Source organism: Schistocerca serialis, chromosome 5 (genome assembly GCF_023864345.2).
Source record: "Schistocerca serialis cubense isolate TAMUIC-IGC-003099 chromosome 5, iqSchSeri2.2, whole genome shotgun sequence".
In the NCBI taxonomy this organism is placed as follows: Eukaryota; Metazoa; Arthropoda; class Insecta; order Orthoptera; family Acrididae; genus Schistocerca; species Schistocerca serialis.
This window is the reverse complement of record NC_064642.1, coordinates 429,030,346-429,051,586: the sequence shown is the minus strand read 5'-3', so window position 1 is coordinate 429,051,586 and position 21,241 is coordinate 429,030,346. Positions and strand designations below refer to the sequence as shown.

The window sequence follows — 21,241 nt, the reverse complement described above, 5'->3', positions numbered from 1 at the left end:
TCCTTTGCTGTCTCTGACAGCATTACAATGTCATCGGCGAACCTCAAAGTTTTTATTTCTTCTCCATGAATTTTAATACCTACTCCGAATTTTTCTTTTGTTTCCTTTACTGCTTGCTCAATATACAGATTGAACAACATCGGGGAGAGGCTACAACCCTGTCTCACTCCCTTCCCAACCACTGCTTCCCTTTCATGTCCCTCGACTCTTATAACTGCCATCTGGTTTCTGTACAAATTGTAAATAGCCTTTCCCTCCCTGTATTTTACCCCTGCCACCTTCAGAATTTGAAAGAGAGTATTCCAGTCAACATTGTCAAAAGCTTTCTCTAAGTGCACAAATGCTAGAAACATAGGTTTGCCTTTCCTTAATCTTTCTTCTAAGATAAGTCGTAAGGTCAGTATTGCCTCAGGTGTTCCAGTGTTTCTACGGAATCCAAACTGATCTTCCCCGAGGTTGGCTTCTACTAGTTTTTCCATTCGCCTGTAAAGAATTCGTGTTAGTATTTTGCAGCTGTGACTTGTTAAACTGATAGTTCGGTAATTTTCACATCTGTAAACACCTGCTTTCTTTGGGATTGGAATTATTATATTCTTCTTGAAGTCTGGGGGTATTTCGCCTGTTTCATACATCTTGCTCACCAGATGGTAGAGTTTTGTCCCAAGGCCGTCAGTAGTTCCAATGGAATGTTGTCTACTCCGGGGGCCTTGTTTCGACTCAGGTCTTACAGTGCTCTGTCAAACTCTTCACGCAGTATCATGTCTCCCATTTCATCTTCATCTACATCCTCTTCCATTTCCATAATATTGTCCTCAAGTACATCGCCCTTGTATAGACCCTCTATATACTCCTTCCACCTTTCTGCTTTCCCTTCTTTGCTTAGAACTGGGTTTCCATCTGAGCTCTTGATATTCATACAAGTCGTTCTCTTATCTCCAAAGGTCTCTTTAATTTTCCTGTAGGCAGTATCTATCTCACCCCTAGTGAGATAGGCCTCTACATCCTTACATTTGTCCTCTAGCCATCCCTGCTACATTTGTCCTCTAGCCATCCCTGCTTAGCCATTTTGCACTTCCTGTCGATCTCATTTTTGAGACGTTTGTATTCCTTTTTGCCTGCTTCATTTACTGCATTTTTATATTTTCTCCTTTCATCAATTAAATTCAATATTTCTTCTGTTACCCAAGGATTTCTACTAGCCCTCGTCTTTTTACCTACTTGATCCTCTGCTGCCTTCGCTACTTCATCCCTCAAAGCTACCCATTCTTCTTCTACTGTATTTCTTTCCCACATTCCTGTCAATTGTTCCCTTTATGCTCTCCCTGAAACTCTGTACAACCTCTGGTTCTTTGTTTATCCAGGTCCCATCTCCTTAAATTCCCACCTTTTTGCAGTTTCTTCAGTTTTAATGTACAGGTCATAACCAATAGATTGTGGTCAGTGTCCACATCTGCCCCTGTAAATGTCTTACAATTTAAAACCTGGTTCCTAAATCTCTGTCTTACCATTATATAATCTATCTGATACCTTTTAGTATCTCCAGGGTTCTTCCATGTATACAGCCTTCTTTCATGATTCTTAAACCAAGTGTTAGTTATGATTAAGTTGTGCTCTGTGCAAAATTCTACCAGGCGGCTTCCTCTTTCATTTCTTAGCACCAATCCATATTCACCTACTATGTTTCCTTCTCTCCCTTTTCCTATACTCGAATACCAGTCATCCATGACTATTAAATTTTTGTCTCCCTTCACAATCTGAATAATTTCTTTTATTTCATCATACATTTCTTCAATTTCTTCATCTGCAGAGCCAGTTGGCATATAAACTTGTACTACTGTAGTAGGTGTGGGCTTCGTATCTATCTTGGCCACAATAATGTGTTCACTTTGCTGTTTGTAGTAGCTTACCCGCATTCCTATTTTCCTATTCATTATTAAACCTACTCCTGCATTACCCCTATTTGATTTTGTGTTTATAACCCTGTAGTCACCTGACCAGAAGTCTTGTTCCTGCTGCCACCGAACTTCACTAATTCCCACTATATCTAACTTCAACCTATCCATTTCCCTTTTTAAATTTTCTAACCTACCTGCTCAATTAAGGGATCTGACATTCCACGCTCCGATCCGTAGAATGCCAGTTTTCTTTCTCCTGATAACGACATCCTCTTGAGTAGTCCCCGCCCGGAGATCCGAATGGGGGACTATTTTACCTCCGGAATATTTTACCCAAGAGGACGCCATCATCATTTAATCATACAGTAAAGCTGCATGCCCTCGGGAAAAATTACGGCTGTAGTTTCCCCTTGCTTTCAGCCGTTCGCAGTACCAGCACAGCAAGGCCGTTTTGGTTATTGTTACAAGGCCAGATCAGTCAATCATCCAGACTGTTGCCCTTGCAACTACTGAAAAGGCTGCTGCCCCTCTTCAGGAACCACACGTTTGTCTGGCCTCCCAACAGATACCCCTCCGTTGTGGTTGCACCTACGGTACGGCTATCTGTATTGCTGAGGCACGCAAGCCTCCCCACCAACGGCAAGGTCCATGGCCAAAACAGTATTATTTGTCACAGTCAAACGCAGATTTTACAGACAGCAACTTCAGAGTAGGCATGAAGCAATTGTATTAAGTACAAACACTGAGATGATAAACTGTTACCCAGATAAGCATTGCTTTGAATTTCAAAACTTTTTTTCAGAAAAACGATCTATCAGTATTATAACGAACATAATAAACACAATCGTGATTGCTTGTAAATTGTTAATTTTTATTTTTTAGATGATTGATTACAATCCTTTGAGAGATCATCAGATCTACATTTCTTGATGACAGTAGGAATCACAGGTGTGGAGCAGGTCCTTCTATACTGGTGTGTAAAACACTGCAGTGTTCTTCACTCCAGCACAACTGGACCTGTTCTACACCAGAAATTGCTACTATCATCAAGCAATGTGGAGCTGATGATGTCCTCTTAGAAAATTGAAACCAGTCATCTAAAAAATAAGAATTAATAACTTAAAAGTGAGGCAAACTTTGTTTATTAAATAAGCTTTGCATTTTCTTTACTAGTAGGTAAATATGTTCTTTAAAGCACAGATTTACAAGTTACGTTGAACTGTGCAATTCATTTCAATAATTTTCATGAATTTATTATGGTTATTTTTAACTATCTTACTTATGCTGTCTCTTCTAGCCATTTACAATAGGCATCAACTGTGAGTAAGACTATACTTGCAGCTGATCCTGTGTAATCTGTATTTATCTACTTCCATGTTCCTGTGTTATTTGCAATTATGGCCTTGACATTTTGGAGGGAAATGTGTGCACATAGTCCACTCACTGCAAGATACCATGACTTGTTGAATAGTTTCATCAATATTAGGTCAGTAAATGATGGAACAAGCAGTATCCTTCATTTTAATGATTTCTACGTGGTCTACAAGTAAATTATACAGAACTGCTTTTCATAGTGGAATTGGGATACTGACGAGATCCTTGAACCTGTCAGCTATTGATGTTTACTTACTGTATGTATCCAGCACATGCCAAGTTCTTTTCTGCCCGCCAACAAGTGTACAGTGCTCCCAGATCCCTCTCTTTGAGTCTCCCGAGCCACATACTCCACTTGTACCTGCAGCTACACACAATGCAAATTGACCAAATTTATCATGAGCTTTTTCTTCTTGAGGTGGAAACATTGTAACAGGCTCTGTTGTTTTTGATAAGAGATTGATAGTCTGCAGTTGCATTGCACTCTGTCAATTTGATTAAAATATCAAACTGGGAGTGAGAGTTGCCCCAAGCTGCATGCATCCCAAAACAACTATCAGTGTGGCCCAGGGAGTGAACATCTATCACTCAGTTGGTTAAAAAAAAGATATAAACACAAAATTCCATTTATTTAGTTATGATAAATTGAATATCATCAATTTTAAACTCCTGCCACATGATGCTATTCTCTCATTGACCATCCCATGTCCTCCCCCTCCCCCCCCCCCCCCCCTCACGTAACAGTTTGTGGTTATTGTTAGCATTAAGTACAGTATGTGTGGTTCTAACTGTTCATCTTCCTCCATTGTGGCCCAGGTAGGCTAAAAGGCTGGGCACATCTGGTTTAAGAGTACCATCCTTGATTAGTAATCAGCACATCCTGGTTTGCAGATTAGAACCCAGTCACTACTTAAATTTTGAATAAAATTAATTAGCAAAGGCAACAAAGGACTTTCTCTATAAGGAGCCACCCTCTGTTTGCCAACGGGCTTGTCAGAAACAATGTAGGAGTGGACAGAGCTCAGACCACTCTGTAGTCTATGGGGTGGGAAACTGCCTCCAAATGCAGAAGAATCATCAGTGATCAGTGGTATGGGATGCAGAAGGTAATAGAAACAACCAAATTAGAGAGCTAATGTGTATCCACAGAACATATGGCCTGTAATTGAAAAAGTGGCATGTGATCTCTCCATTGGCAAAAGGCTGTGGGTTGTCTTCTCATTCAGATCTCCATGAGGAGATTGCCAAAGTGTAGGTAACCACAAGAAAAAGATTGAAAAATGAACAGAAAAATGACATCCTACAAACTGGAGTGTGGAATGTCAGATGTTTGAACAGGGTAGGGAAGCTAGACAATCTGAAAAGGGAAATGCAAAAAGCCAGTCTAGATACCATGAGAGTTAGTGAAGTGAAATGAAATGGAGGGAAGATTGGGGTATCTGATCAGACAAATATAGGGTAATATCAGTGATGGTAGGGTTAGCTGTGAATAGGAATGTAGGACAGATTGAGATGTCGTAAACAGTTCGGTAATAAATTTGTTCCCATCAGAATTGACAGGAAACCACCATCAATAAAAATAATCTGGCATATGTGCCAGTGTCACAAATAGGTGGTGATGAAGTAGAAAAATTATGTGGGGATGTAGAACAGATAATTCAGCGTGTAAAGAGAGGTGATAATCTAATAATCGTGGTGGGTTGGAAAGCAGTAGTAAGAGAGATAGAAGAGAGGTACGGGAGAATATGAGCTTGAGAGTGAGAATGAGAGAGAAGAGACCGAGTTTGACAATAAATGCTGCTGGTGATAGGAAATGTACTGTTCAAGAAGCACAACAGGAGGAGATATACATGGGAGATACCAGCTGGATTATGCCATGATGAGACAAATTCCAAAATCGGATACTGGATGTAAGACTCACTCAGAAGCAGTTACATACTCAGATCACAATTTAGTAATGTTGAAGAGCAGGCTGAAGTGTAAGAGAATCGCCCAGAAGAATCAGTGTCAGTGGTAATGAATTTTGCAGTAGGCAATGTTACCAGTGTCAACATTATAACTACACTTGCTTGTCCTGTTAATACATGACCGGCTGTGTTCCTTGTCGTCGAGTGTTCAAGAGGGCAATTGGCCTCCATTGTCGTCTTCACTGTATCAGTTGTAATGGACCATGCCACCTCATCCTGTGAATGTCTCGTATATCTTAATGAGCAGGCCATCCAGGAGATCAGGGTGAAGGAAAAAGTACCCTAACCTGTCGTTTGCAAGTTGTTGTCTGGTCAAAAGCCCTGCAATTTATCATCCAACACTTACAGTACCATTCTTGCTATGCCTTGTTCCACAAATAACATGGCCATGGAGGCTTAAGACTTCCAATTCAGTACTGCAGTTGTGAAATCACTCAGTGTCATGGTAGCACTCCATCCTCTCCTCCTACTGCTGCATAACAAGCCACCAAATCTTCGCCCCTGGCAGTGAAATCACCTGCTGCACAACCAGCAGGCAGGAAGAACAAAAGGAATACTCCCTCAGACTTTTTACATCCCTCCAGTCAACAGACATCTGAGTCTTCATCTGTCAACCATAAAGACTAAAAAATTGAATAAAGGCAAATGGTCTTCTCCTTCCCCAATTCGGAGCTCTTCTTCAACAGTGTCACTGCATGACACCCTCACCTGGCTGATCTTCATCTGCCATTGTGCACTGCCTACTGTTTTTCTACCCTGCCTCTGCAGCCTGTAGCATTGAGTCTTCGAAGGCTGGCACTCATTTGCTTCTGAGGTAACTACCCTTCATTTGTTCCCTCTCCCCCGTTCCCCATTATGACTCTTCTGCAATGGAACATTTGTGGAATTAGACCCAACTAGGAGGAATTATGAGTGATGTAGGATTCACAGCGTGCAGTTGTTCTCTACAAAAAAAAAAAAAAAAAAAAAAAGAGAAGTGTCAAGTCAGTTTTGACCTCTCATTTCTTTGGGTCCACTATTACCTTCCTCCCCAATGACATCATTTTGTCTCATGGGGGAGTCATGCTGTTCATCTGGGTTGACATCCATAGCCAACCATCTCTTTGCACTCCCAACTACAAACTGTTGCAGCCCACATTTTCCTTTCTCATTTTGCCTTGTCTCATTGTAATGCCTACATTAGGGATCGGCCGTTCATGAATTAATGGGTCCAAAGGAACAGTTCACTAAGATGAATGGAAGGAGCGAGGAACGAATTATAAGGAATGGTCTTTCATAGTTCACTGTGGTCACAACTTTCTGCTTATAGTTCCCGGGAATGGTAAATGGTCTGTCTCATTCCCACAACAGCATGTCAGCTGGTCTCGGTCTCCCTTGGCCGGACTTGTCCTTCTTCATGTGGCCACTCGTTGCAGATCCAATGTGATTGCTCCTAGTTAGCTCAGTATCAAGTTGTTGTTCATTTCATTTGCTGCTCAGGCCCATTCTAGGTCTGTTTTAAACCTTTTTTGAACTCTGGACTTCTGGCTCTTTTTCGTATTCTATTCAGCGTCCACAACTGGTAATTAAAATGTGTTTTATAATTATGTAAATTACATAAAAATTACGTGGTATGTAATACATACATATTTTCAGGTAACAAAAGGGCATATCAGCTGACTTAACTAGTTTGATAAACAGTGGAAGACATACTTGTAAAAAGACAAGCTTTTTGTTATTACACATGCAAAGGAAGTCGGCTCAGCTATTTTCTGTCTTTTTTTTATCCAAGATAAAACAGCATGTTCATTGCTGTGGAAGGTAGACCAACTTGCAATCGAATGAAGCCCATGCTCCATAATCAAGTGTCTGGTATCACATTTTGTAAAGAGAATGTGATAACTTGTACAATATTATTTTAATGGTACAGGGTGGTGCACGAAAAATCGGCCATGAGTACTAGACTGTTAATTGTAGCCTACCAATCATCATATATTGTTTCAAAGTTGTTGTTTGCATTAGCTGATTTATTTCATTACTGCTTAATTATTACATGTTTATCTATTTTGCTCGTAGCGGTCAACAAACCATGCATAATTGGCAAGCAGTCTACTTGGTGTTGGTTTTTCGTGCACTACCTTATATTATTTCACTGTGATCAGCCACATAATGCTACAGTTGGCTAAACAAGAGGTTTTGCAGAATCACAAAAATTACTTAAAGTGTGTGAGATATCTGTAATGAATAAAAACTCTGAACTCCAGAGGGGAGGCAAGTGCCCCCTCTTGTCACCTTCTGTCTTTAGTCACCTATGCTATTAGTTTTAAATTTTTCCTTAAGAATCATATACCATGCACAAATGAACAATGAATGAGTAAAAATGAATGTTTCTGAAAAAAAGGGCAATCACCAGTGAGCTAGTTCCCAAGGGTAACGAGTTTGCCCATTTCTAGTCTACATCGCTCCATCATTCGCTGCACCAGGGCAGACTTCTCCATCTTATTGGTCAGCCCCGTCACCTCTTTTTGCTACTAGGTGACTTTAATGCCCACCGTCCCCTTTGGGGCTCTTTGAGAACCTATCAGAGGGATTCCCTCTTTGCGGACTTTCTCAGTCAATCAACATCTGTCTTCACACTGGAGCACCCATATTCCTTTCGGGCTCCATGCCTATTCCAATTTGGACCTCTTGTTCTCCGCTGCCAAGCTTGCCCATCATCTCGATTGGTGCATTCTCTCTGACACATACTCAAACAACTATTTTCCTTGTGCTATCCGTTTGGTGACTCCTACTCCACCTGCGTGTAAACCCAGTTGGCAGCATTCTAAAGGTGACTGAATGGTATATTCTTCCATGGCCACCTTTGATGAACAACATTTTCCCATTTGTGATGACCTGGTAGAGTTCCTTATGAACATTATCCTTACTGCCACAAAATGTCCCATACTTTACACTTCATCTTTACTGGAAGTGGCTTGGGTGATATCCTTCTCCTCCTGGAATTGAATGCTACGATTCTGCCTTTACTATGAAGGAGTTAGACCATGCTCTAACTTCTGCCCAAGGGCCAGACTATGTTCACATTCAGATGTTGAATCACTTTTCTCTTGTGAACAAGCACCTTCTCCTTTGCACCTACAGTCACATTTGGTCAGATGGCATGTTTCCTAAACACTGTCATGAAGTCGCTTTCATACCCATATCTAAGCCCCATAAGGATAAATACCTTCCTTTAACTACTGCCCCCATTTCTCTCACCAGCTGCCTTTGCAACATGATGGAATATATGATTCATTGTCTGCTGGCATGGTGGCTTGAATCTCGGAATCTACTAACCACTGCACAATGTGGATTTAGAGTATGCCATTCTGCAGTTGACCACCCCATCACTGTCAACCCATGTCGTGAATGGTTTTCTGTGGGAATATCAGACTGTGGCTGCTGGAGAACTGGTACCCTCTTTACTCTACGCACTTGGGGCTTCCGAGGCAGCCTGCCCCATTTCCTTCAGGAATTTTAAGAGGACCAAGTTTTCAAGGCATGTGTGCATATGGCCTTACTGAACACCTTTATCTAGGATAACGGGGTGCCTCAAGGCTCCGACTTGAGAGTCATCCTCTTTGCTATACCCATTAACCCTGTTATGGACTTTTTCCTGCTGGGCATCTCCGCCCCCCCCCCCCCCCCCCCCCAATGCTTTTGCAAACTATTGCAGTTCTTCATGGACTTGAGCAATGTCTATGTCTCAATGTCTCAATCATCTTTACTCTTGGAGCATCAACAATGACTTTCACTTTTCCACTGACAAAACCATTTGCTTGAATTTCTGGTGGCACAATGGGTTTCTTCCAGTCTTTACATCTTTAGCCTGTTGCTCTTCCATTCACTGAAACTACAAAATTCCTGGAGCTCATGGCTGATAAGAAACTTTCTCGGTTGTCCCTCATGTTTTACCTAGGTGCACTCTGTGCATAGTTTCTCAACATCCTACATGTCCTAAGTGGTACTTTCTGGGGAGGGCATCAGACCACCTTCCTCCATTTTTACTGATCCCATGTCCATTCAGAACAAGACTGAGTGTTTCGTTGATTCCTCTGCACATCCATCCATCCATCAATCCATCCATCCATCCATCTTATGCTGTCCAAACACAATCCACCAATGTGAAATTCATTTGGCCACTGGTGCCTTTTAGACTAGCCTGGCTGACAGTCCCTAGGCATAAGCTGCTGAACTACCACTGCCACCCTGGCATGATTTCCTCCTCAGTGGATACACACATTGTCTGCCATGCCCAGCCACCTGTCCGGTGCCCCTTTTTTTTCAATGACTTCAGTATGGGGTGCGCCCTTCTTCTGTTACCTCCTAGAGTTTGTTTCTGGTTACTGCTCCAGCAGCTTGACTTCATGCTGCCTGCCACATTCCCAATGGTTGTGAACCCTTCACTTCCTTGGCTTCATGGAGCAGCCTGTATTAATGTTGGACTTCATTTGCTTCCTAAGGACACTACTCCAAATTTGATCTATTCCTTCTGGTTTCTCAACTTTCTCACGCAACTTATTAATAGCTCCTTCATAGACTGATGGCTCTAAGACTGACCTTGGTGTTATGCATGCCTTCATCAGTGGCACAATGCGTTTTTGGTATTGGCTCCCAGAGCAGTGCTCAATTTTTACAGTGGAGCCATTCGCCCTCTATCAGGCCACCCAGTATGTGGAGGGACACAGGCTTTTTAATTGTCATAGGCTCTGATTCTCTCTGTGCCCATCAGGGCTTCTGTGTGCCATACACGGTCCATCCCTTAGTGCAAGGGCTATCTCAGCCTGCTAGCTCTTCCATTGCTTTGGATGATCTCTGTATTCCTGTCTGTCAGCAGTTGGTGTCAGTTTGGCATCATCATCAGTCTTCTTTTCACAGGAACAAGCTCCAGGGAATTAAACCTCTCCCAGCAGCTTCACAGACCTTCTCCTGGCTCTCTCATCACAGAGAGATCATTTTAGCTAGGTTGCATATTTGGCACTGTGGTTTTTTAGCCCTTGCCATTTAAGCGGTGGTCGCCCACCACTTTGTGCTTATTGTCATCAGCCTTTGACAGTTTACTATTGCCTGACAGACTAACCTTTTTTAATCACTTATGATCCAGTGTCTGCTTGCTGTCAGAGTTATTGGCTGTTTTAGAGAATTACGCATGGGCTGTTAACCACATTTTACTCTTTATTCATTGTAGCAACATAGCAAAAACACTTAATCTTTGGTTTGGGACCTCTGCTGTATCTACGGCATATTTTGTGGGCCTCTTTCCAAGGGGAAGTCCTTGTTTGTAGCTCTTTCCTTCTCTGTCACTTGGGCTTAATGTGTAGTCATCTTTAACCTTTTCTACCTATTCTTGTTCGAAGGTTCTGACATGAGGGCTTATGACCTCAGTTGTTTTTGTGCCCTAAAACAAAAAAGAAAAGAACATTAGGTAGTTCAGCAGAAGAGGAGGAGTGGACATTTCTAAAAAAAAGAGTAATCACATATACTGGACACACAAACGTAGTTACAAAGAAGTTAACTGCAAATGGAAGAAATACGTGAACTGATCAACAAAAAAAATTGTTCAAATGGCTCTGAGCACTATGGGACTTAACATCTGTGGTCATCAGTCCCCTAGAACTTAGAACTACTTAAACCTAACTAACCTAAGGACATCACACACATCCATGCCCGAGGCAGGATTCGAACCTTCGACCGTAGCAGTCGCGCGGTTCCGGACTGCGTGCCTAGAACCGCTGGACCACCGCGGCCGGCGGAGATGTAATAGAAATGAGATCAGTAAAAATAAGATTAGCAATAAACTGATAAACTTAACATCAGAATTTATGACTATGAAGTAGACAAAGTGAAGAAATTCTGTTACCTTGGAAGCAAAATACCTATGACAGATAAAGCAAGAGGTACATAAAAGTAAACAGCACAGACAAATAGGGCTATCATTAAATATTGGTGTAAATTTGAGGAAAAAATTTCTGCGAATGTGTGTTTGGAGCACAGCACAGCATTGCATTTTACACTGGAAGAGAAGAGAATAGAAGCACTTGAAATGTGTTACGATACAAGGATGTTGAAAATTATATGGACTGATAAAGAATGACCAAATTCTCTGCTGAAATGGCAATAAAAGGAACATAGAGAGGACACTGACAAGAATAAATATGGGTAATTCATTTGTTGAAAAATCAGGGAATAACTACCATGGTACGAAAGGGAGCTCTATAGTGTAAAAAATGGAGGGGGATTGGAATACATCCAGCAGGTATATTAGGTCACTGGGTGCAAGTGCTACTCTGAGATCGAAGGTGACACAAGCGAAATTCATGGTGGGCTGCATAAAACCAATCGTAAGGCTGATGAATCAGTGACTCAAAAGAAAGGGAGACTATGTAAAACAGTTTCCATGTGAGATAACTCATATCAGTACCTCCTATGAGAGTGAATGAATGAATGCTTAACCTTTCATACATTTATCAGTGCAATATATTAACACAGATTTTGGGATCGGTCAAACAATGAGATTACTGAAGATAAAAGAAACTAAAATTCAAATTTTGGCTAATGGATGAAACAAATCGGTAGGTTCAAAATGAGTCATTTCGTAACTTGCTGTACCAGGAACAGACTACATGCATATTGTGTGCGGCAACAACAAAAAATTGTACCAAATTGGTACTTGAAATCAGAAACTTCCCTTTCAAGGACAGTGCACTATGAATTATGCTACCAAAGCATGCCTCACAGGTCAATTTAAAAACACAATTTTCCACAAAGTCTTCATTCCTTTCAAATTCAATTATGCCCGTAGCATTGTGCAAGAGCATCCATAGACTTTATATGAAACTGGAAGATGCTTGTGACAAGTTGACACTACTATTGTTCTGTATGCTCATGCAGTTCAATTGGCAACAACATATCAGTGAAATTGTATAATTTGCTAAAGTGTAGAATGATCTTATACTAGTCTAGGTGTAATTTATACAGTATGGTAATTGTATACTTCATATTACTAAGACTTTAAAGTATGATTGGTACTAAATAAATAAAGATCATTGGGCAGAACTAAGATTCTGTATGTGCAGTGACATATTGGATTAGGATAACACTCCTATCACCATTGCAAGAGGAGCAGTTCAATATGTTACACAACTGGGATTTCATCAGGCCTTGTACCGGTCACCAGCAACACAGTCAAGTTGAGAATAAGTGATAACAGCATACTGGATAGTGACCACATCATGAGTAACTGACACATAATACACTCCATCTCAGGGGTCATGAAAGCAGGGTTTTTTCACCCACTATTATGTCAAGATTAACATTATAGTATAACAATTTGAGAAAAAACCATCACTGCCACCAGAGTTCAATTTTAATGGTGAATAGATGGGCCACATTACAGGAAATAATCTGCCAGTACAATGCCTTGCAACAATGATGACCACTCCCCAAGCAGGCGGCCATATCATCTAGAACCTCTGCCTTGCTGTGGAGACTGCCATCAATGAAGGCTTGAAGTATCAGAAGAGGTCGCCTGGACTGACAAATTACAGTATCCATTACATACCAACAGCAGCATACATGCACACTGAACATCACACAAGATGCACTGTTCAGGCAAGGAGGTATTCTCAAGATAAGTTTTATCATTGTGACTGCTAAGGACATAGTTCTCTCTGAACTGTTGTATGGAATGGAAAGCATTCCCTACAATGCTTGTAACTGCACTTTAAACACCAATGGCTACTGCATGTGAGAAATTGAGTCCATGACAGTTCAACCAAGACCTCCAACTTTCTCTGTGGCAAAATACCACTTACTGGACGAGAAAAGTGAAGGACTGCTTCACACACTTCAGCTAGGTATTCAGAAAAGGAACAGCATGTTAATTATGCTTGTGTTGTTATAGATGCACAGAGTTAAACCACGCACTCAAATTTCTCAATTAGTTCTGGGCATCATGCAGAGTGCTGCCCATTGTGAACATGGCAGATATTAAATCAAATGCTAATTTAACGGTTTCTAATGTAGTTGGATTTTTGAGAGATGTGTGAAGAAATTATTGCGAAGAAGCCAATCAAATTAGCAGAAACATGCCAAATTGTGAACGTACATGAAACAATGAACTTTACAACTACCAGAGTCAAAATAGCTGAAATTCAAAAGTCCATGGAAAATATGCATCAATTAGGCTTCATTTCATCAAAACATAAATACAATAATTATTGAACAACTTGCGTTAGATCACTCCTACATAGGTGAAACCAACCATGTAGCCCTGTCACTACGAGAAACACAAGTGAACAAAATTAACAGCAGTGATCTCCGTATGTGATACAGGCTTTGGAGAACAACACACACAACAAATGTTTATTTTGTGAAGTCATCTACCACAAATGCAGTGAAAAGGGGCACATTGCAAAAGTATGTGAGGAAAAATGGCTCAAGCAAACCAGGGTATAGTTCTTGTACTGATGACAAAAGTCAGAGATTAACATTTTACAAGAATTCAGCAAAACTGATGAAATCAGTCATGTCATTCTACTTACATTCAAGATAAACAGATTAGTTTTTAAATGTAGATAGATATATGTAGCCCCATGTATCATGGTCATTGTGGCAACATTACACTTGGTATCACCTAGTTTCACATTACAAATCACCGATTGAAAATTTGCTTCTTATTCTGCTTATCAATCCACTGCACTGGATGTTTTCCAGTAAATGCCACTATCAGTGAGACTACATGCAAACTTTTACAGCATGTGATGAAAGTGCACTTAAACACACTCCTAGGCCAAAAGTGAAGGTCAAAAGTTATGAAAAATATCCATTTTGTTCAATTATTTTTTGGTAATAATAAGTCATTCTTGTTGAGCTGTAATCAAAAACGGTGACAGAAAAATTACTTACTCGTTATGAGGATTTTAAGTGATGCAGCAAGCAAAGTTATCATTGGGATTCTATGTAAAGTGTAATACTCTGAATGGGCTTCTACGACACAGTCTTGAATAGTAGTAGTAGTAGTAGTAGTAGTAGTAGTAGTAGTAGTCGTGGTGGTGGTGGTGGTGGTGGTGGTGGTGGTGGTGGTGTAATGGAAAATTACTCATTACTGGTAACTAAAAGTCAACTTTTAATCCACTTGTTGGTCCTGATGAACTTCGTACTCCATAACATGAATGTCTTTCTGTTCAGTCAGATAGGAAAAGCAAACATCTTTTGCAATCTTGATAGTACTGATACCTAAACCCACTTACCAATGGGTGAAGAATTTGGGCATGTGCCAACACTGAATATAACAATATAGCTGTTAATCCCAAATGAGATATGTGGTGCAGCAAACATACTTGCTCTTTGGAAAAGCCCCTGCACCCATAGCAAAGCATATCTTAATAGGTGCTTACATGAGTTCTCATTCTTATAGAGTGTGTAATTGGAAATCCCTGTGAGTATTATAAAAAGTGACAGTGTTAGTTGTCAAAAACAATTGCCCAAATGTCGCAGGCCTATTTTTAGGGCCAACTGTTGACAGTTTATCAAGGAGATGTAGATTAAATAAAATAACAACTAATAGTAAATAAAGCTGGAAAAATAATTTGCGTTAGATGTTTATTTACAGTACATTTAACATCATCAAATTGCGTTCCATTAGGAAAGTGGAATGTGCTCCATGACAGTGATATTAACTGTGGCAGTAAGTCAGTACAGCGACAACAGTAGCCATGTGTATTGTGTATTGAACCGGGGACCTAGAAATGACAGAGGCTTCATCCCGTCGTAGCCACATTGGCTCACAACCCCACAACAGACCACAGCAGTCCACCCACCCCGCCGCACCCCACACCAAACCCAGGGTTAATGTGTGGTTCGGCCCCCAGTGGGCCCCCACCTGGGAACGTCTCATACCAGATGAGTGTAACCCCAAATGTTTGCATGGTAGAGTAATTATGGTGTACGCATACATGGAGACAATGTTTGTGCAGCAGTTGCTGACATAGTGTAACTGAGGTGGAAGAAGGGGAACCACCCCGCATTTGTCAATGCAGATGGAAAATTGCCTTAAAAACCATCCACAGGCTGGCCGGCACACTGGATCTCGACACACATCCCCCGGGCAGATTCATGCCAGGGACCGGCATGCCCTCCCACTTGGGAAGCAGCACGTTAGACCGCACGGCTAGACAGGCGGGCTACAGTAACCTTACTTGTATTTTATTTTTTCCTACACAACTTTTAAATTTTATTAGAGACCATAACTAATTTAGTATGAAGTTTATGTATTACATAACTGCTTTAGTATGAAGTTTATGTATTACATAGTTTATATAGAGGGCACCACACAGCCAACCAATGTGTTCTCTACAAAGCTTACCATCATTACACTACAGTCTCAAAATACTGCTATGTAATTTAATTTGCAAGGGGTATAGGTTATGTCATAAGTTGTAATTTTTGTATACTATGCTCTATGTACATCTTGTATTTTTAGCATTGATAATGGCTAGTCTCTAGCTGAAGTTTGGATCTGCCATTTTGAAATTTAATTACAAGTTGGCTACAGCAGGCTAATGGTAGTTAATGATTAATGGAAAATCTCATATAAGATATGAAACAAATACTAACAAAGAGACAGAGGGGCTGGCCAGTACTTACCTCAGCTCAGTACAGCCGATAGATACACATAAAACAGAACTGAAAATTTACATTACTAGCTTTCGGAACTTTGTTCCTTCATTAGGGAGGAGAGAGGGGAAAAAAGGGAAGAAGGGAAAGTGGATTCAGTTACTCACAACCCAGGTTATGAAGCAACAGGGAAAGGTAAACAGGGAGGGTAGCAAGGATGGAGGCATGGTTGTCAGAGGGAAGCCAAAGATATTCTACTGTAAGTACTGTGCCAGCTTCAAACCAAAGAGGATGCATACAGAAGTAAAGAGGTTTATAGTATAAAGATAAACACAACTATGTAGGATGAAAAGATGCGTGAAAGGCTAAAGAGGAAAGGGAAAGAGGAGAAGACTGAAGAGTGAATGGGAGTGAGGTGGTTTAACGTAGGTTCAGTCCAGGGGGATGGCGGGATGAAAGGATGTGTTGGAGTGCAAGTTCCCATCTCCGCAGTTCAGAGGGACTGGTGTTGGGTGGGAGAAGCCAAATGGCACATACGGTGTAGCAGGTTCCTAGGTCCCTAGAATCATGCTGGAGGGCATGCTCCGCTACTGGGTATTGGGCATCTCCTAGGCGGACGGTTCGTCTGTGTCCGTTCATGCGCTCAGCCAGTTTGGTTGTTGTCATGCCGATGTAAAAGGCTGTGCAGTGCAGGCATGTCAGTTGATAAATGACATGTGTGGTTTCACACGTAGCCCTGCCTTGAATTGTGTATGTTTTACCAGTAGTGGGGCTGGAGTAGGTGGTTGTGGGGGGATGCATGGGGCAGGTTTTGCAGCGGGGTCGGTTACAGGGGTAGGAACCGCTGGGTAGAGAAGGTAGTCTGGGAATATTGTAGGGTTTAACAAGGATGTTACGGAGGTTAGGGGGGCGACGAAAGGCAACTCTGGGTGGTGTGGGGAGAATTTTGTCAAGGGATGATCTCATTTCAGGGGTTGACTTGAGAAAGTCATATCCCTGGCGGAGTAATTTGTTGATGTTTTCGAGGCCAGGATAATATTGGGTGACAAGGGGGATGCTTCTGTGTGGTCTGGGGGTAGGAACATTGTTGTTGGACGGGGAGGAATGTATTGCTCGGGATATCTGTTTGTGGACAAGGTCTGCAGGATAGTTGCGGGAGAGGAAAGCACTGGTCAGGTTATTGGTGTAGTTGTTGAGGGATTCGTCACTGGAGCAGATACGTTTTCCACGAATACCTAGGCTGTAGGGAAGGGAGCGTTTGATGTGGAAAGGATGGCAGCTATCAAAGTGAAGGTACTGTTGTTTGTTTGTGGGTTTGATATGGACAGAGGTGTGGATGTGAGCTTCAACAAGATGAAGGTCAACATCCAGGAAGGTGGCTTGGGTTTTGGAGAAGTACCAGGTGAAATTCAGATTCGAAAAGGAGTTGAGGTTATGGAGGAAATTAAGGAGTGTTTCTTCACCATGAGTCCAGACCACAAAGATGTCATCTATAAACCTATACCAGGCCAGGGGAAGCAGCTGTTGGGTCTTCAGGAAAGCCTCCTCCATGCGGCCCATGAAGAGGTTGGCATAGGAGGGAGCCATCCTGGTTCCCATGGCCGTTCCCCTGATTTGTTTGTAGGTCTGGCCTTCAAAAGTGAAGTAATTATGGGTGAGGATGAAGTTGGTAAGTGTGATAAGGAACGAGGTTTTTGGAAGATCTTCGGGTGGGCGTTGGGAGAGGTAGTGCTCAAGGGCAGAGAGACCATGGGTATGTGGGATGTTTGTGTAAAGGGATGTAGCATCTATGGTGACAAGAAAGGTTTCAGGTGGGAGAGGAGTGGGAATGGATTTGAGGCGTTCTAGGAAGTGGTTTGTGTCTTTGATGTAGGATGGGAGTCTGCGGGTGATAGGTTGTAGGTGCTGATCTACCAGAGCTGAGATACGTTCGGTTGGGGATTTGAAGCCTGCTACAATGGGACGGCCAGGATGGTTCTCTTTGTGGATTTTGGGTAATAGGTAGAAGGTAGGGGTACGTGGCTCAGGTGGAGTGAGTAAGTCTATGGAAGCCGTAGTGAGGCCTTGTGAGGGACCTTGGATTTTTAGGATTTTTTGCAGCTCAGTCTGGATGGAGGGAATGGGATCCTGGGTGACAGCTTTGTAGGTTGAGGTGTCAGAGAGTTGACACAGTCCTTCTGCCACATACTCCACACGGTCAAGTACGACAGTTGTGGAGCCTTTATCCGCCGGGAGGATGACAATGGAGTGGTCTATTTTCAGCTCCTTAATGGCACGGGATTCAGCTGGGGTGATGTTGGGGGTTGTCGGGATGTTCTTCAAGAAGGACTGGGAGGCAACACTGAATGTGAGGAATTCCTGAAATGTCTGCAAGGGATGGTTTTGGGGGAGGGGAGGAGGATCCCTTTGAGAAGGCAGTCGGAACTGTTCTAGACAGGGTTCAACACTGGGTCTAGTACTTGGGGGCTGTGTTTGGGTAGTGAAGTGATATTTCCAGTTGAGGTTCCGGGTGAATGAGAGGAGATCTTTAACCAGGGCAGTGTGGTAGAATTTAGGTGTGGGGCTGAAGGTTAAGCCTTTTGATAGAACAGATGTCTCTGGAGGAGAGAGGGATCTGGATGAGAGGTTTAGGACTGAATTGGGACTGGTGATATGTGGCATTTGACTGTGGTTATAGTTGAGATTTGGTCTGTGTGGGGTATGTGCTGGGATGGGGAGATTGATTAGGGTGGCTAGGCTAGGTTTGTTGGCTATGAGGGGGGTTTGTTGAAGGTTCTGTTGTGGTTGGTGTTTGTGAGGGATAGGGAGAGGGACCCCACTTCTTAGGTGTTGCACTAGCACTGTGGATAGTTTTTTCAGGTGGTGTGTGGCATGGAACTCAAGTTTGCAGCTGGCTTCTAGGATGATGTTCCTCAGTGTGTTCTCCAAGCAAGGGTTTGAGAGGTGGAGGACTTTGAAGAGAGATAGGAGCTGTTGGGAGTGGTGGTTACATGAAGTAGTGTAGAGATTCAGGACAAGTTGGGTAAGGGCTAAGGATTGAAGGTTCTGGAAGTCCAGGAGAGTCTGGTGGAAGGAGGAATTGCACCCGGAGATGGGAACTTTTAAGGTAAGCCCTTTAGGGGTAATTCCAAAGGTTAAGCAGGACTGGAGGAAAAGTATGTGGGATTGCAGTTTGGCTACGGTGAATGCATGTTTCCGGAATGAATGTAAATAATGTGGTATAGGATTAGGGTACATAGTGGGTAACTGGTGGGTAGGGAAATTAAATAACTAAAGTTGAAATAGTAATCATAAGAAGGAGTAAAACACGGAGGGAAGGACGAGAAGGAAAGAAATTGTGTTGGTAATGTTCAATACCAAAGGAAGACCACTAAATAAGAAAAATACGGAAAAAGTTGACCAGACCAAGCAAGTATGTCCAGATCAGGGGAAAAAGAACACACGTAGCTCAAAAACTGAGATAGCGAGTGGCGAAAAAAGATCGCGCGTGCCGCAAAAGCGATCGCGCGTGCCGCAAAAGTGACCTTGTCCACAAACAGATATCCCAAGCAATACATTCCTCCCCGTCCAACAACAATGTTCCTACCCCCAGACCACACAGAAGCATCCCCCTTGTCACCCAATATTATCCTGGCCTCGAAAACATCAACAAATTACTCCGCCAGGGATATGACTTTCTCAAGTCAACCCCTGAAATGAGATCATCCCTTGACAAAATTCTCCCCACACCACCCAGAGTTGCCTTTCGTCGCCCCCCTAACCTCCGTAACATCCTTGTTAAACCCTACAATATTCCCAGACTACCTTCTCTACCCAGCGGTTCCTACCCCTGTAACCGACCCCGCTGCAAAACCTGCCCCATGCATCCCCCCACAACCACCTACTCCAGCCCCGCTACTGGTAAAACATACACAATTCAAGGCAGGGCTACGTGTGAAACCACACATGTCATTTATCAACTGACATGCCTGCACTGCACAGCCTTTTACATCGGCATGACAACAACCAAACTGGCTGAGCGCATGAACGGACACAGACGAACCGTCCGCCTAGGAGATGCCCAATACCCAGTAGCGGAGCATGCCCTCCAGCATAATTCTAGGGACCTAGGAACCTGCTACACCGTATGTGCCATTTGGCTTCTCCCACCCAACACCAGTCCCTCTGAACTGCGGAGATGGGAACTTGCACTCCAACACATCCTTTCATCCCGCCATCCCCCTGGACTGAACCTACGTTAAACCACCTCACTCCCATTCACTCTTCAGTCTTCTCCTCTTTCCCTTTCCTCTTTAGCCTTTCACGCATCTTTTCATCCTACATAGTTGTGTTTATCTTTATACTATAAACCTCTTTACTTCTGTATGCATCCTCTTTGGTTTGAAGCTGGCACAGTACTTACAGTAGAATATCTTTGGCTTCCCTCTGACAACCATGCCTCCATCCTTGCTACCCTCCCTGTTTACCTTTCCCTGTTGCTTCATAACCTGGGTTGTGAGTAACTGAATCCACTTTCCCTTCTTCCCTTTTTTCCCCTCTCTCCTCCCTAATGAAGGAACAAAGTTCCGAAAGCTAGTAATGTAAATTTTCAGTTCTGTTTTATGTGTATCTATCGGCTGTACTGAGCTGAGGTAAGTACTGGCCAGCCCCTCTGTCTCTTTGTTAGTAATGGTAGTTAATTCTTGATACATCATACAGTAGTAGTTTGTCATGTGCTGTAATCTCTTAAGATATATTTTGCTATTTCACCTTATTGAATATCCTTCTATTGTAACTTAGGTGAAACAGTTAACAAATTTAAAACTTCAAACCTGCTAGTATATTTGAAGTTTAAGGAGAGAGGGAGGAGGGAGAGGGGGAAAATCGGATTTTAAGTGAAATGTGGAGAATGTGTTTTTCATAGCAAGAGTTATTTGTGCCTAAAAGGAGAGAGAGTCCCTTCACATATAAACTGCAAGGAAATTTAAGATTTAAATCCATTTTTTATTTAGTACATTGACAAAAATGTTTTAATTACAAATTACAGGTAACTTAAACCATATCTTTCCTATTTTTTTCTAGTGCCTTTTCTAGTGGCATATGCAATTGTGATGTTGGTTCTGGGAATACCATTATCTTTCTTGGAAATTGGAATTGGACAGTTCTGTCATGAGGGACCCATCAAACTTTGGAGAGCTGTTCCACTTTTCAGAGGTATGTTTAACATTAGTTATTTATAAGCCACTAATAATACATATACATACACACCCTTTATGAAGCTGTAGAGAACTCTGAAAACTATAGTTTGAAATAACACTTCTGGTAACCCTTATAAGGTAACACTTTAAAATTCGTCAAGGAGAAATAGGCCTTGTTTATAAGCACATAGAG

General features: G+C 42.1%; 1 protein-coding gene across 3 annotated transcripts in view; it reads left to right on the top strand.

Annotated features, from left to right (window-relative positions):
• The window catches only part of LOC126481300 (sodium-dependent nutrient amino acid transporter 1-like), a 297,743-nt gene that overhangs the window by 240,602 nt on the left and 35,900 nt on the right, over positions 1-21,241 (top strand). For all 3 annotated transcript variants that reach the window (XM_050104949.1, XM_050104950.1, XM_050104951.1), the window contains one exon: positions 20,933-21,064. In XM_050104949.1, coding sequence (XP_049960906.1) covers positions 20,933-21,064 — 132 coding nt within the window. The remainder of the gene's footprint in view (positions 1-20,932; positions 21,065-21,241) is intronic.